Source organism: Schistocerca americana, chromosome 1 (genome assembly GCF_021461395.2).
Source record: "Schistocerca americana isolate TAMUIC-IGC-003095 chromosome 1, iqSchAmer2.1, whole genome shotgun sequence".
NCBI classification, from domain to species: Eukaryota; Metazoa; Arthropoda; class Insecta; order Orthoptera; family Acrididae; genus Schistocerca; species Schistocerca americana.
In genome coordinates this window covers 475,459,725-475,477,116 of record NC_060119.1, presented here as the reverse complement: position 1 = coordinate 475,477,116, position 17,392 = coordinate 475,459,725, and the positions used below count along the sequence as shown (strand labels likewise).

Below are 17,392 nucleotides of genomic sequence, written 5' to 3'. Positions count from 1 at the left end.
GTGAATGGGAAGCTCGTGACTCAAGAACGTCTCTACAATATCCACATGACAGAATCTCCCAATTGTGTGGGTTGTAATACAGTAGATTCTGACGAGCACCGCCTCAGCTGTGGAGAGGCGGAACCGGTTTGGCACCTAGTGCGGCAGATGCTGGCTTATCTCTTGCGAGTTAGGCCGGAGCATATATCTGCACGCACGTTATTGTTTCCGGATGAGACATTTTACCCCAAGACTCGAACCAACTCTGTCACCTGGATACGTGGACATGCCGTCCATTACCTCTGTCGTGACGGACACAAGGATTTCCTTGACTTCTGGCTCTATTTGCAAGGAAGACATCATGCTATTTCCGGGCATACCAGATATCGACAGTGCTTCGCAAACTACCTATGGAGTGCCTTTCACAGCCCGCCGTGTAGCTGGAATGTTCCAGGCAGTGGCAGATGAGGTCAGAACGAACTGCAAACGACCATATATTGAACAATCTTATCAGTGGGCGCAGTCGCTGGGAAGCCTCACTACGACGTGGTAGCTTTCTTTTCATGCTATTTATGTCTCATATCTTCGATGGCGTCTTCATTCTGTTTTAGTTTTCCAGGCTTGGTGAACTGTGACTGTTCGCACATTGACGATAAAAAAAAAAAAAAAAAAAAAAAAAAAAAAAAAAAAAAAAAAAAAAACGTGGGCAGGAGACCTGCTTTCAAATCCAAATAAATACACAAGAACAAAATAAGAACAAAATGAACAACAAATAAAATTTAATAAAGTATTATACCCTTTCCTTTCTTCTTTTTTTTTTTTTTTTTTTTTTTTTTTTTTTTTTTTTTTTTTTTTTTTTATACAAAGTTCAGAGGCATATTTAATTTTTGTTCGTTGGCGGAACCTGAAGTGGCGGCGAACGGCCGTCCTAGTTAGCTTCAGGATGAAAGTGGCGGTGGCACTAGTTTAGTTTTTGTTTTTAGGCTAGATAAAAAAAAAAAAAAAAAAAAAAAAAAAAAAAAAAAAGTGGTCAGCGTGCCAGAATGTCAGACCTAAGGTCCCGGGTTCGATTCCCGGCTGGGTTATAAAAAAAAAAATAAATAAAAAAAAGAAAAAAAAAGTGGCCGTGCGGTTAAAGGCGCTGCAGTCTGGAACCGCAAGACCGCTACGGTCGCGGGTTCGAATCCTGCCTCGGGCATGGATGTTTGTAATGTCCTTAGGTTAGTTAGGTTTAACTAGTTCTAAGTTCTAGGGGACTAATGACCTCAGCAGTTGAGTCCCATAGTGCTCAGAGCCATTTGAACCATTTTTGTTAATACATCAATGCAGCAGAAAGACAATCTGCATGACACCCTCTTTCCAACATCAAAGGGACATGGAGAATTAAGACCGGCGAACGCATTAATGGATACCCAGGACGTTCAGGCCCTGCACAATCCTGCTCCGATGCCGCTGTCTTCGTCAGTCCTTGTCCGTTTTGTTTTTCTTGAATCATCAGTCTTCTGGCTAGTTTGACGCAGTTCGTCTGCTGCGCCAATCTCTTTGTCTCAGAGTAGTACTTGCAACTTACGTCCTTAATTATTTGCTGAATATGCTTCAATGTCAATTTTCCTCTACAATTTTTACCCTCTAGTACCATGGAAATTATTCCCTAATGTCTTCACTGATGTCCTATCATCCTGTCCCTGCTTCTTGTCAGTGATCACCATATAATGCTCTCCTGACCGACTCTGCGCAGGGCTTCCTCATTCCTTGTCTTATCAGTCCACCTAATTTTCAACATTCTTCTTTAGCGCCACATCTCAAATGCTTTCTTCTGTTCCAGTTTTCCGACAGTCCATGTTTCACTACCATTCAATTCTGTGCTCCAAACGTACATTCTCAGAAATTTATTCCTCACATTAAGGCCATATTTGATACTAGTAGACTTCTATTGTCGAGGAATTCCGTTTATTGGCAGCGTTAGAGTGCTTTCGATGTCCTCCTTGCTCCGTCCGTCCTAGGTTATTTTTCTGCCTACGTAGAAGAATTGTTTAACTTCATCTACTTCGAGACCACCAATCTTGATGTTAGGTTTCTCGCTGTTCTCATTTCTGCTACTTCTTATTACTTTCGGCTTTCTTGGTTTTACTTTCAATCCATACTCTGTACTCATTAGACTGTTTATTCCATTCAAAAAATGTTCAAATGTGTGTGAAATCTTATGGGACTTACCTGCTAAGGTCATCAGTCCCTAAGCTTACAAACTACTTAAACTAAATTATCCTAAGGACAAACACACACACCCATGACCGAGGGAGGACTCGAACCTCCGCCAGGACCACTGTGAGATGAATTCCAGATCTCTTCCCCGTGCGTACTGGAGTGAGGGCATGGGACATCGTTATGGTTAGAGAAGGTAATGCGAGCTGTGTCATCTAATGAACTCAGAGGAGTCCAGACCGGGGATGTGATCATCAAATACCTCGGATATGGTTCAGATGGCTCTGAGCACTATGAGACTTAACTTCTGAGGTCATCAGTCCCCTAGAACTTAGAACTACTCAAACCTAACTAACCTAAGGACATCACACACATCCATGCCCGAGGCAGGATTCGAACCTGCGGCCGTAGCGGTCGCGCGGTTCCACACTGTAGCGCCTAGAACGCTCGGTCACTCAGGCCGGCCAAATACCTCGGATATGCCGACGATATAGGGCTACTATCTGGGTCGCAAGAAGTATTAGGGGGAATGGCTGACATTCTGGAAACAACAGCGAGGAAAATTGGACTTCAAATCAATCGCGAGAAGACGGAATACATGGTTCTACACCGTAGACGTAATGAAACTCAAGAACCACTTCCACCTTTACAGACAACTGAAGGTTCTTATCGTCAGGTCAGGGAGTTCAAATATCTGGGCGCAGTATTCAGAGATGAACCATCCAGTAAAATGGAAATACAGGCAAGATTACAGGCAGGTAATCGCTGATACCACGGCCCTAATGCTCTCCTCAAAACCAAAAGTTTGTCAAGGCATTTCAAAATAAGCATGTACAAAACACTCCTACAGCCAGTAGTACTATATGGATGTGCCTCCTGGAGTACAAACAAGCCAGATCTGAACAGACTGTTGATATTTAAAAGGAAAGGCCTTCGGAAGATTTTTGCGCCAGTTTACGACAATGAGAGTGGAAATTGGAGGATTCGTCACACTACAGAGTTGTATGATATTTACAAAGAGCCGAACATCGTGGCCATAATGAAGACACGACGACTCCAGTGGGCAGGGCATGTTGCTTGAATGCAGGACAACCAGTGGCCGAAAACTGGACTCAACACCAAGCCTACCGGCAGAAGGCCCGTAGGAAGACCTAGAACTCGATGGAGTGACTGCGTATGCAAAGACCCTCAGAGACTGGGACTGCTGGAAGGACGGCAGAAAGGAGCTACTGAAAACAGGCTGAAGTGGAGGCAATCTCTCATAGCAGCGCGCGGTCCATTGGGCCTGATGAGAGCGTTAAGCTCGGCGGCCCTTTGATGATAATCGAGAGAAGTAGGCGATGAGTCGATATCGTGTTACGTTCATTCTCTCTCAAGGTTATCAACAACACACACACACACGCGACCTAAAACAACACGCATCCAGTGTAGCCACTTGCACTCAACATCTACACTTTAAACAAAACACTTGCAGTTCGCGAAGAAAAGTTGCCAGAAAGCGCGAAGAAAGAAAATTTTCCCAGTTAGGTGGCTGAACCTACTCCTATACGTATCCGAGCCAGTAACTCCGACGTCTTGTGTTATTGCTGTCTCGTTCAAAATTAAAAAAAATGCCTATAGTAATATTTACTATGGATAGATAGCCACTCGTATAAATATTTCCCCATACAAATCGAGGGACACTAAAACTATCGTCCATGTGTAATGTTGAACGAAGGCGTCACGATGGTGAGAGTCCTGGAGTTTTGGTAATCCGTTCTTTCAGTATTCCATTTAAATCAAAACAACCAAGTCCGAAAGAGCTGTAAGAGGAGGACGAGAACGGAAGATCAGGTCTACAGCCTGCAAAAACTGTGGCCAAACTGACTCTTATTGGTCAGTGTATATAAAAAAAAATGCCCCTCAGTATTTCGACAGAGCAGCGATAAACTGCATCTGCATCAGTATCCTGCAAGCCATCTTATGGAATGTAATTCTGGTAACAGCATTATTTCTCCACTTCCCTGTTCCATTCACGAATGGTGCGTGAGAAAAATGGCAATCGCTAAAGCACCGTGTGACATCTAATTTATCGTTGTGATCATTTTGCGAGAATTATGTAGGAGGAAATAATGCGTTTCCCGACTCTTATGCGAACGAACGGTCTCGAAATTTCAACAATAAACCTCTTCGTGATGCACAACGCCTCTCTTGTAACAACTACCACTGGAATTCGTCGAGCATCTCCGTAACGCTCTTCCATCGAGGAAACGATCCCGTTACGAAACGCGCCGCTCTTTATTAGATCTTCTCTGCCCCATCTGTTAATCCTACTTGGTAAGGGTCTCAGATCGATCAACAGTACTCAAGAATGGAACGAAAGAGTGCTTTGTAAGCCACTCCTTTCGTGGATGAAATACATTTCCTTAGGAGTCTCCCAATGAGACCGCTTTTTCTACAGTCTGTTTTATGTGGTCATTAAGCGTTAGGTCTCTCCAGATGGTTACTACTAGGTAGTTTACCGCAGTTACTATTCCAGTGATTTGTTACAAATAATGCAATCGAACACTAGTGGATTTCTTCACTTACTAACGCGCATCACGCTACATTTACTTTCGTCCGGGGTCAACTCCACAGCAGGTCCTCCTACCTTTCGCTACTGTCTGCTGACATTGCAACTTTCCTATAGACAACAGCATCGTCCGTGAATGCCCTCACAGAGCCTCCAACTTTATCCACAAGACCCTTGATCGAAATTGTAAATAGTAGCAGCCCTATCTTCCTCATGAACCAGTGCCTCAACGCCACACAAAGTACAATCACAACGGAGGGTGTCTGTAGAGAGACCAGACAAACATGTGACTCCTGAAAAGGGGCAGCACTCTTTTCGGTAGATGCACGAGCAACGGTCAGGACGACTGACTGATCTGCCTTTGTAACATTAGGCAACAAGGTCGCGCTGTGCTGGTACTGCGAACGGATGAAAGCAATGGGAAATTACAGCCGTATTATTGCGAAAGGCATTTAGCAACTGTGTGGTTAAATAATCATGGCATTTTCTTGGGTAAAATATCCCGGAGGTAAAATAGTCCCCTTTCGGTTCTCCGCGCCGGGATTGCTCCTGAGGATTTCATCGTCAGGAAAAAGAAAACTGGCATTGTAAAGATCTGATAGGTAGGCTAGAGATTAGGGAAATGAACAGGTTTAAGTTATAATGATCAGCTTTAAGTTATAATGGTTTAAGCTATAATGAGAATTAATGAAGTGCGGTGGCAGGAACAATGGGACTTTTGGTCAGCTGAATACAGAGTTATCCTGTAGGCGTAATGCAGGAATGCAAGGGTAGGACTAATAAAAAGTAAGAAAATAAGAATTCGGGGAGGTTTCTATGAACAGCGCACTGAACGTCTTGTCGTAGCCAAATACGAACAAAGCTATCACCCCTCACAATAATACAAATTTATATGCCAACTATCTTCGCAGATAATGAGGAATAATGCATGATGAGATAAAAGAAATTATTCAGATAGTTATGGGAGAAGAAAATTTAATTGTGATTTGGGATTAGAATTCGATAACAGGAAAAGGAAGAGAAGGAAGAATGGTAGGAGAACATGGGCTGGGGGAAAGGAATAAAAGAGGAAGTCGTCTCGTAGAATTTTGCACAGAGCGCAATTTAATTGTCGCTGACACTCGGTTCAAAAATCATCAAAGAAGTGTGTATACATGAAAGAGACCTGGAATAGTCGAAGGTTTCGTACTGATTGCATAATGGCACGCCAAAGATTTCGAAGCCAGACTTTAAACTGTAAAACATTTTCAGGGGCAGATATGGACTCGATTATAATCTATTGATTATGAAATGCAGATTTAAACTAAGGGGACTATAAAAGGTTGGACATTGAGGAGACGAGACGTGAACAAATTGAACGAACAAGAAGTAGTTAAAGAGTTTCCGAAGCAGCACTAGAGAATGATTGACTGAGAGGGAAGGAATACAACAGAATACGAATGGGTAGCTTTTAAAGCTGAAATAGCGAAGGAAGCAGAGGGTCAAATAGACAAAGACAGTAGAAATCCTTGAACAACACACGAGATTTTGAATCTAATTGACGAAAGGAGAAAATATAAAATTTCAGAAATTGAAGAAGGCAAAAGGAAATGTAGACGTCTAAAGAATGAAACTGACAGGATGGGCAAAATGGCAAAGCAACAACGGCTAGACGAGAAACGCGAGGATCTAGAGGTATGCATAACTAGAGGAAATATAGATGCCTGCTACGGGAAAATTAAAGAAACGTTTGGAGAAAGGAGACGCAGCGGTATATCGAGAGCACAGACGGAAAACCGCTATTGACTAAATAAGGGAAAGCTCGAAGTTTGAAGGATTGTACAAAAGAGCTATACAAGGGAAACGAACTAGAAGACTATATAATAAAAAGAAAAGAGGAAGTAGATGAAGATGTGCTAAGAGACATGATACTTCGAGAAGGGTTTGAAAAGAACTGAGAGATCTAAGTCGAAACAAGACCCCTGGAATAGTCGAGATACCCTCACAATTACTGAGGGTCTTGGGAGATGGCTGTGCGGTTCTAGGCGCTTCAGTCTGGAACCGCGAGACCGCTACGATCGCAGGTTCGAATCCTGCCTCGGGCATGGATGTGTGCGATGTCCTTAGGTTAGTTAGGTTAAAGTAGTTCTAAGTTCTAGGGGACTGATGACCACAGATGTTAAGTCCCATAGTGCTCAGATCCATTTCAACCATTTTTTGGTCTTGGGAGAGCAAGGATGACAGGTTGTACCACCTGGTGTGCAGGATATAGGAGACAGGCGAAATGCCCTCAGGCTTCAAGAAGAATGTAATACTCCCAAGTCCAAAGAAGGCAGCTGTTGACAGGTATGGATATTACCGAGCAATTAGTTTAATAAGTTCAAATGGTTCAAATGGCTCTGAGCACTATGGGACTTAACTTCTGAGGTCATCAGCCCCCTAGAACTTAGAACTACTTAAACATAACTAACCTAAGGATAGTACACACATCCACGCCCCAGGCAGGATTCGAACCTGCGACCGTAGCGGGCGCACGGTTCCAGACTGCAGCGCCTAGAACCGCTCGGCCACTCCGGCCGGCCGTTTAATAAGTCTTGGTTTGCAAAATACTGATACGAATTATTTTCAGAAGTATAGAAACTGGCAGAAGCCAGAATATGAATTTCGATTCTGGGGAAATGTAGGAACATACGAGGTAGTATTGACCCCACGACTTAGAAGATATGGCGAGATGATGTACATTCATTGAATTGTTAAATGGTTTTATGGTGTTGAAAGTGTCTACCTATATTTGTTTACACATCTACACAAAACCATATCTGAAGATGGCAACCAACTACTTGCCTAAATCGGTTGTTGTTGTTGTTGTGGTCTTCAGTCCTGAGACTGGTTTGATGCAGCTCTCCATGCTACTCTACCCTGTGCAAGCTTCTTCATCTCCCAGTACCTACTGCAACCTACATCCTTCTGAATCTGCTTAGTGTATTCATCTCTTGGTCTCCCTCTACGATTTTTACCCTCCACGCTGCCCTCCAATGCTAAATTTGTGATCCCTTGATGCCTCAAAACATGTCCTACCAACCGATCCCTTCTTCTAGTCAAGTTGTGCCACAAACTTCTCTTCTCCCCAATCCTATTCAATACCTCCTCATTAGTTACGTGATCTACCCACCTTATCTTCAGCATTCTTCTGTAGCACCACATTTCGAAAGCTTCTATTCTCTTCTTGTCCACACTGGTTATCGTCCATGTTTCACTTCCATACATGGCTACACTCCATACAAATACTTTCAGAAACGACTTCCTGACAATTAAATCTATACTCGATGTTAACAAATTTCTCTTCTTCAGAAACGATTTCCTTGCCATTGCTAGTCTACATTTTATATCCTCTCTACATCGACCATCATCAGTTATTTTACTCCCTAAATAGCAAAACTCCTTTACTACTTTAAGTGTCTCATTACCTAATCTAATCCCCTCAGCATCACCCGATTTAATTTGACTACATTCCATTATCCTCGTTTTGCTTTTGTTGATGTTCATCTTATATCCTCCTTTCAAGACACTGTCCATTCCGTTCAACTGCTCTTCCAAATCCTTTGCTGTCTCTGACAGAATTACAATGTCATCGGCGAACCTCAAAGTTTTTACTTCTTCTCCATGAATTTTAATACCTACTCCGAATTTTTCTTTTGTTTCCTTTACTGCTTGCTCAATATACAGATTGAATAACATCGGGGAGAGGCTACAACCCTGTCTCACTCCTTTCCCAACCACTGCTTCCCTTTCATGCCCCTCGACTCTTATAACTGCCATCTGGTTTCTGTACAAATTGTAAATAGCCTTTCGCTCCCTGTATTTTACCCCTGCCACCTTCAGAATTTGAAAGAGAGTATTCCAGTTAACGTTGTCAAAAGCTTTCTGTAAGTCTACAAATGCTAGAAACGTAGGTTTGCCTTTTCTTAATCTTTCTTCTAAGATAAGTCGTAAGGTTAGTATTGCCTCACGTGTTCCAACATTTCTACGGAATCCAAACTGATCTTCCCCGAGGTCCGCTTCTACTAGTTTTTCCATTCGTCTGTAAAGAATTCGCGTTAGTATTTTGCAGCTGTGACTTATTAAATCGGTTAAAGGAATATTTTTTGTATAAACGACCGTGACGTAATAAATGATTGGCAAACATTAAAAAGGTCACATGCTTCGCTTCCAGTTGACAATATGGTTCAATCAGACCTATCCTTGCAACCACAACCGCAAGTTGTGAGGGATCTCCAATGACAATTGGATGCACAGATGCATCTGTATTATCAGCCATCAACATAACCTGAATTTACACGATACTTAATTTAGGTTATAGGACATTTTGTAATTCTGACGCAGGCTTTGTTTGACACCATGGAAATGACATCACCAACCACTAGAATAAAAGTAGAGCCTGAACTGAAGGCGGCGTCTTTTGGCTCTAGCAGCACCTATGTGAGCGGTTGTTGTGGTGAGAATCTTGGCAGACGCTTTAGCAGGCGACAGAAGTGCGTATGTTTACAAGATGGCACTTCACTGTTTTTGCCTAGGGTGAAGGTGGCAACACTGACTCACAGGGGCAGCCGTATAGTTCGATCGTTTTGTGGATCGATGTCATATTGTTTATGAACAGATTATTAATAAACCAAGATAATCGAAGTTATTTATTACACGGACATTAGGCCATGGTACAAGACATGTAAAGAACTTGCTGGACGAGTTATTAGATTGATCGAAGTGTTTGTTTATTATTTATAAAGCTATAAGATTTCTTGAAACGTACATGTCAAGTAGCTGACCTGCACCCTGTCAACAAACGACTAACGCTAATTGTATCCATGGGAGTTGTGGATTCGGATCTCTACATCAATAGAGGGGGCTTGAGAGTTAACACAATTAAAATGAACAATATGTAGATGTCAAACTTTAGAATATATTTTAAGCAAATGAGCAGCGTACTCACCACAGGCGACGCACGCGCTGTCGCTGATGACATCACTGAGTATCTGCGTGAGAGAGAGCAACAGGTACGCAACGAACATGCTGGACGCATGCGACGCAACGGTGCGGCCGTGGAGCGTCCACAGCTGGGGAAGCACCACATACGTGACCGCAGTCGCCAGCAGGAACGGCGTCGACGCCACCGTCGTTGCGATGTAGATGATCTGTGACGCGTTCAGCTTCACCTCGTGCCCTTCCCAACAGAGCCCGGCCACGAGCTCCTCGCCCGTTTCGCTGACGAGTGTCTCTAAGCAGAAACGTCTGGGCTCCACCATGCCGTCCACCAGAACCGTACGAAGTCTACCGGTCGCCGACACTTCCACGACCTCCTCCGGCATTAGCGGTATATAAACTTTACAGGGCAGCATCGTTGTACTCTCGTAGTCCTTGAGAGAATAATTACCGCCCGGTCCGGTTACGACGGGCCCGAAAGCCCCGTCGTACTCGAAGCACTCGTAAGACTCGTGATACTCGTCGAACCGGTGCGCTTCCCCGGGAGGACAACACTTGACGAGCTGCGGGCGTACCGGCCGGGAGCAGCCGCAGGTAATATTGCCATCTTCCGTCTTGGGCCAATACAGTCCTCGGGGGTAGACGGTCCCAGTCTCCATGTCCACCATGTCGCCCTCCTCAGTTTCCTGTGGCCGCACCATCTCCACTGGTTTGTCCAGACACGCAGGATCTCGGCCGGGAGGTTCGGCACAAGGCGCAGCTGAACTGGCGCTCAGAAGTGCTTGGCATATGGCCAGCACAACCGCGGCGCGCGCCATCTCGATTACTCTCCGGCTGCACTGCACTGCACCGAATGATTCGCTGCCCTGGTCGGCCTGCTACGCAGCGACAATATGATCCAGCTAGGCTTGGGCTGAATCACTGTACACGCTGTTATCGGTCTGCTGTATAAAGTTCTCGGTACTCCAGTGAGGAGCCAGATCGCCGACCGCTGAGTTGGCTACGGTGTGCGCAGCGAGACACGCGCCGTCGGACTGTGGCGCAGGCTGCGTCTGCTCGTGGAACCCAACGATTGCGCTTGCGGAAACGGCTGGCAGCCTTGACTTCCCCCTTTCCTCTGTCTGGTGTGATTCCCCGGTCGCGATGAATCCTTACAGGATGCGCTTGCACCTAGTCGTCCTTATCGTCCCGTATCTCACAAAGTTCTGCTGCACAGTCCAAATGTAAAACGGACCGGCGTGTAGGAAAAGAGCGTCCCCACCGAAATCATTAAAAATCACAGGTTGCTGAGATACTGATATTTCACTATCCCACCTTTCGATAGGTTGGTTTTGGTCTCTGATTATCCCATGTTTCAATCGGTTTTCCTCTTCGTTCACTGTGTAATGTCAACTGGAGTAGCACGAAATGTGGCAGCAAGGTACAAATGGTTCAAATGGCTCTGAGCACCATGGGACTCAACTCTGAGGTCATCAGTCCCCTAGAACTTAGACCTACTTAAACCTAAGGACATCACACACATCCATGCCCGAGGCAGGATTCGAACGTGCGACCATAGCAGTCGCGCTGTTCCAGACCGTAGCGCCTAGAACCGCTCGGCCACTCCGACCGGCCAGCAAGGTTTCAGTTTAACGTTACATCGGTCCATGCAGAGAGGAAATAAGTTGTGGCCTCTCACCATCCCACCCCTATGAGGTTCCTCGCCACATTCATTTATACTCTGCAAATCACCTTAAGGTGTGTGGTGGACGGTAACATTATGTTTTCTTCTCTTCCCTCTTTCATTCGCGAAAGGTGTGTTGGAAACATGACTGTCCGGTAAGTCTCTGTATGAGCTATAATTTCTTTGATTTTATGGTTGTCGTCATTTCGAGACACGCAGGAATTAGATTAGGTAATGACACACAAACAGTGGTAGATGAGTAGATTTAGGCAGCAAAATAACTGATGATGCGAAAAGTAGAGAGGATATTAAATACAGACTGGCTACAGCACGAAAAGGATTTCTGAAAATGAACACTGTGATGACTTAATACAAATTTATGTTCAATAATTTTTTCTAAAGGAATTTGGAGTGTAGACTTCTACAGAAGTGAAAGGTGGACGATTAGCAGTTCAAACAAGAACAGAATAGCAGCTTCTGTAATGTGGTTCTACAGAAGAATGCTAAAGGTTAGATGGTTAGGTCGAATAACTAATAAGGTCGTGTTGATCGTACGAGGGAAAAACGAAATTTGTGTCACAGCTTGATTAGGTTGATAGGACACTGCCTGAAACATGAAGGAATCATCCATTTAGTAATGGAGGTAAGTGTGGTTTGGGCGTGGTAAAAATTGTAGGAGGAGGCCAACGGATGAATAATATATGCTGATTCAAACGAGCACAGGTTGTAGCAGTTACGCAGAGATGATGAGACTTGCACACGCTGGAGCAGCCCGGAGAGCTGCGTCACGCCAGTCTTTCTACTTAAGACGACGGATGCAGCAGAAGCAACAACAATAATAATAATAATAATTTGGGAGTGAGTAATACGTTTCCCGACTCTTCCCGGAACGTACCCTCTCGGTATTTGGACAGTAAAAATCTCCTTGATGTACGAAACCTCAACTGCAGCGTTTGCCACTGGAGTTTGTTGAGCACCTCCGTGACTCGCTAAACTGTTCGTTGGATATTCTCTACCTCTTTTATCAACCCAACCTGGTAAGGGGCCCAGACAGTTAAGCAGTACTCAAGAATCGTTCGAAAAAGTATTTTGTAACTGCTTCTTTCCTGTATGAATAACATTTCGCTAAGATGCTTCTGTCAGTTTGGCATTTGAGTTTCTTACAGTTTGTTTCATCTGTTCTTTCCACCTTAGGACGCACCGTTTGGTTAATCCTAGGTATCCACCCCTATTCCTTATACATATGAATGACCTTTCACTTAACATTCATCAAACGGAATTGGCACTCTCTGCATACGATACTAGTGTCACAATAAATATTCTTAGAGAGATCGTAACAGAATAGTTTATTAACGATGCTTTTCACATGATTATCAAGTGGTTCTCTGAAAAAGGACTCTCCTCAGATACTGAGAAAACACACTGCATTCAGTTCTGTACGACAAATAGTCATACCTTCAATTTGATGCAGCACATGAACAGGAGTCAGTAAAAAGGGGAGAATGCTCTAAATTTTTAGGTGTATATACTGATGAAAACTTCAACCGGAAGAAGCATATTACCGAACCGTTCATACAATTAAGCTCAGATATCTTTCCTCTTCGTATAATTACTAGTCTTTGAAACAAATATATTAACATCCTGACATATGTTGCGCGTTTCCACTCAGTAACGACTTACGGAATAGTTTTCTGGTGCAAGTCTTTTCTTAGAAAGAAAGTACTGATTACAAAAAAGCGTGCATAGAATATGTGGTATTCACCAGAGGTCGTCATGTAGGTACCTTTTCAATAAGTTAGGCATTTTACCTGCATCATATTCGCTAATGAAATGCATTATAAATAATCGATAAGAATTTGAGAAGGACAGTGGTGACCATACTTACGACGCTGGAGGCAAAAATGGCCTTTACTACCCATCAGCTACTAAGGCAGTCAGTGGCTCAGAAGTAAGCGACAAAACTTTTTGATCACTTGCCCAATAACATAAAATGCTCGACAGGAAGCGAAGAAAGTTTCAAATCTAATCTAAAACCATTTCCTCAGGACAACTCCTTCTGTACCATAGACGAATTTTTATTTAGGTACTGGTAGCCTATATAAAAAATCTAGTTTTTTTCATGGTAGGACAAAACAAATAAGTTGTTCATTAACTTTAGCAGTATTCACTTATACATACCTTGTAAACTGAATCGTCCCACATCATTCCGATAAATGTATCGCTCATCTGTAGAACATGTAACTAAAAAGCATCTGCAATGAAGTCCTGAATCCAGTCGTGAATCTGCTACGATACTCGCTAAACTCGACACTAGACCACGGTACGAAACTGTATGAAACGCCCGCGTGAGGTCAAAGATCACGGCATCAACCAGGGCGTCGATGTCTGCAACGCACTGGACCTAATCAACGAACAGAGTGGTCTGGGTTAGCTAGATCTTGTTTGCGGAATCCGCGCGACTGATGTAGAACGGAGGAGAACGCAAGGTTTCAGTTTAACGTCACGTCTCCATGGAGATAATTAAAGATCGTAGTTATGGATGACAGACAGGAAAAGCGTTGTGGTCTCTTGTCATCCGATGTCTCATTCTGTTTCCCTTCATATTTCCTGGCCGCGCGAAGTGGCCTTGCGGTTTGAGGCGCCATGTCAGGGATTGCGCGGCCCCTCCCGCCGGAGGTTCGAGTCCTCCCTCGGGCATAGGTGTGTGTGTTGTTCTTAGATTAAGTAGTGTGTAAGTCTAGGGACCGATGACCTCAGCAGGTTGGTCCTTTAGTAATTCACACACACATATTTCCTGTGTAATATCGACTGCCGTCTCCACCGAGGTAATTTAAGATCACATTGAGCAATATCAGAAGAGGAAATGGATTGCAATCTTCTTAAAGAAACCCTCCTTCCACAGACGACTAAGTTGCCCATTTTGGCAGCGTTCTAGGTTCGAGTCCCGGTCTGACACATAGTAAACCATTTCCGTAAGTCTGCGGCCTTGTGAAATATTTATTCTGAAAACGAAGCCCAAGCTGTGACACAGACAGTTCACCCAGATATACTGTACGGAAAGCCTTATTTAGACCAGACGCTTTTTGTTTTATTTTAAAGCATCTTCAGTGGCCACTGTAACAACGTGTTTTTTCTTACAAATCTGTTTGCCAAGCAAAACCACATTTTTGCAGTGACCACTAGAATTGCTTTAAAATAAAGCGAAATGCATCTCCTCTAAATAAGACTTTTATTACAGTCGCAAAAGACGTTATACGGGGTGGTGAGAAACAGTCTGAAAAGCTTCTAAAGATGTTGCAGGGTAGGTTGTGCTGAGAAATTATTGTTAAGAAAAAAATTCGATACGCTGCTCCGTTTCCGATTTAATTAGCATTGAAGTTATCCAATGAGGCCGTTGCGCGCGCAAATTCAAGCGGCTCCCGCAGGGACGGTGTCAGCAAACGTATTGTTCTGTTGGTTTCTTAAAACCGAACAAGAGAGCGATATAAAGACTGGACATAGAACGGTAGCAAGGATCGAACCCGAGCCATAGGCTGAGCAGTCTTGTTCGCTATCATTTACGCTATACTAATTTTATCTGGCGGGCCGCTTGAATACGCGCATGCTACGGTCTGACCAGCTAACTTCAACGCTAATTAACTCGGAAACGAGGCAGAGTATCGAATTTTTTCCTAACAATTATTTCTCACCACAACTTGCCCTGCTACACACTAACAAGCTTATCAGACTGTTTCTGGCCACTGTGTATATCCCACATTACTTGTAAAATCGCGACCGCTGCAGAAAGGTCTAAAAATAAAAACAAAAAATACTACATCAACCTGTTTAGAGTTTAGCTTCCAGCGGACATGGACTTCTTTATAGACGGAGCACTAGCTGAGATGGGCGAGAGCCGAAGAGGAAATGAAATGTGACCTTGTTGAAGAGACAATGCATTCTCGTATTTTTCAGTTGGTGAGGGCATTAATTGCGGGTGGCATGGTGTGGGGTTGTCATACCGACACAACACAATTCAGTCTGCCAGCGGGGTTCGTAACAGCGTTCACTGCTGCAAAGTGGAAAGATCAGTTTGTTAATAACCACTGGTCTGTGTATAAGTCATTCAGCCGACCTTCCCTCATCTCAAAAGTGCTCGTCGAGGAAAGAATGCAGTGGAAGATAAAAATATTCTTGGACTTCCAGTCGCGTAAAGTGGTCATATATCTCTTTCGGCCTAGTACTCCTTGGCCACTCTCAAAGCCTCTGTCCCTCCCCTTCGAACCTGTTTTGCTAGTAGACGGACTGTGCTGCATGTAATGGAACGGAGTTACGAGGATTGTTCAATATGTAAAGTAACACTTCTTTTTCTCGACCAATTTCGGTTTAAATAATGCGGAATTTGTTTTGGGACATCGTGGAATATTCCTGCTTCAGCTCCTACAGTTTTATGAAGTTCCGATAAGTGGCAGCGCCACACACAGTCTTTAAAATGGCATAATGGATGTGCGCCCCAAGCAGAGAGCTGTCGTTGAGTTCCTTTTGGAGGAAAACTAGAGCATCGCAGATAATCCTCGGAGAATGAACAAAAGCACAGTAAGTCGTTGGGCGAGACATCGGTCATCCGCACAACAAGGTTGTACAAACTTGTCCGATCTCCCGCGTGCCGTCCGACCGCAGACAGGTGTAACTCCTGCAATGTTGGAACATGCTGACACTCTCACTCGAAGTGATAGACAGATCACAATGAAACACCTCGCTGCTCGATTGGACGTCTCTGCTGGTGGTACTGATACACTGGTCCACCAATTGGGGTACTCAAAAGGTGTGCCCGCTGGGTCCCTCGCCACCTAACGGAAGACCATAAAGAGATACGAAGAACTATCAGTGCGGAACTGCTTGCGCGTTACATGGCTGAAGGTGACAATTTTTTGTTGAACATCGTCAACATAGTTTCATCACTTCAAACGAGACACAAAACGGAAATCCATGGAATGGCACCACACCACCTCTCCTCCAGAGAAAACGTTCAAAGCCACACCGACAGCCGGCAAAGCCATGGCGATGGTATTCTAAACCTTTGAAGGAGTTATTCTGATTGATATCCTCCCTCATGGTGCAACGATCAACGCTGACGTGCACTGGGATTCCTTCAGGAACCCGAAGAAACGACTTCAGCATGTTCGTCGCCGTAAAAGGGCAAACGAACTTCTCCGTGACAACGCAAGGCCTCACATAAGAACGAATTTTGCCGGCCGGAGTGGCCGAGCGGTTAAAGGCGCTACAGTCTGGAACCGCACGACCGCTACGGTCGCAGGTTCGAATCCTGCCTCGGGCATGGATGTGTGTGATGTCCTTAAGTTAGTTAGGTTTAAGTAGTTCTAAGTTCTAGGGGACTTATGACCACAGCAGTTGAGTCCCATAGTGCTCAGAGCCATTTGAACCTCACATAAGTCTGCGCACCCGAGAGGAGCTCACAAGACTTCATTGGACTGTTCTTACTCATCCACTCTACAGCCCGGATCTCACACCTTCAGATTTCCATGTCTTTGGTCCAATGAAGGATGTGCTCCGCGGGAAGCAGTACGTGGTTGACGGGGAGATTGTTCACGCAGCAATATGATACCTCTGACGTTGGCCAGAATGGTATCATGTGGGCAGACAGGTCCTCTCAGTAAGGCAGTTGCACTGAACGGAGATTATGTTGAAAAACAGGGTCTTGCAGCCAAAAGAGTGGCAAATAATAAAGAGTATTGGAAATCTGAATAAAACAAACTTGCTTTCAAAAAAAAAAAAATGTTGCGCTGCTTATTGAACGATCCTCCTAATCTATTGCGAGCTGAGACAGGAGGACATGGAGCTGAAGCTTCCTACCGTTGTCGGTTGGTTGTACTGAGTATCAGTCGTCGTCTTGACAACGTCAGTATGTTCTCGGCATCACATGAACACTGCTCATTACAAAATGTCTGGAATTAAACTCCACGAGCCCTGCAGAACAAACTTCGGCACGCAGTGTTCAAGATAATTAGGAGACGATTTAAACGGCCTGTCGAAGGACTTTCCCT

At 44.2% G+C, this 17,392-nt stretch overlaps 1 protein-coding gene across 4 annotated transcripts in view; it reads right to left on the bottom strand.

The window, feature by feature from the left end:
• LOC124603882 (G-protein coupled receptor Mth2-like) overlaps positions 1-17,392 on the bottom strand; it is a 643,834-nt gene that overhangs the window by 376,042 nt on the left and 250,400 nt on the right. The window contains exon 1 of one of the 4 annotated variants that reach the window (XM_047136435.1): positions 9,699-10,711. The exons of the other annotated variants lie outside the window; for them this stretch is intronic. Within the exon in view, the coding sequence (XP_046992391.1) occupies positions 9,699-10,506 (808 nt within the window). The 5' untranslated portion in view covers positions 10,507-10,711. Of the gene's footprint in view, positions 1-9,698; positions 10,712-17,392 lie in introns of those variants that run through there. 4 annotated transcript variants of the gene reach the window in all.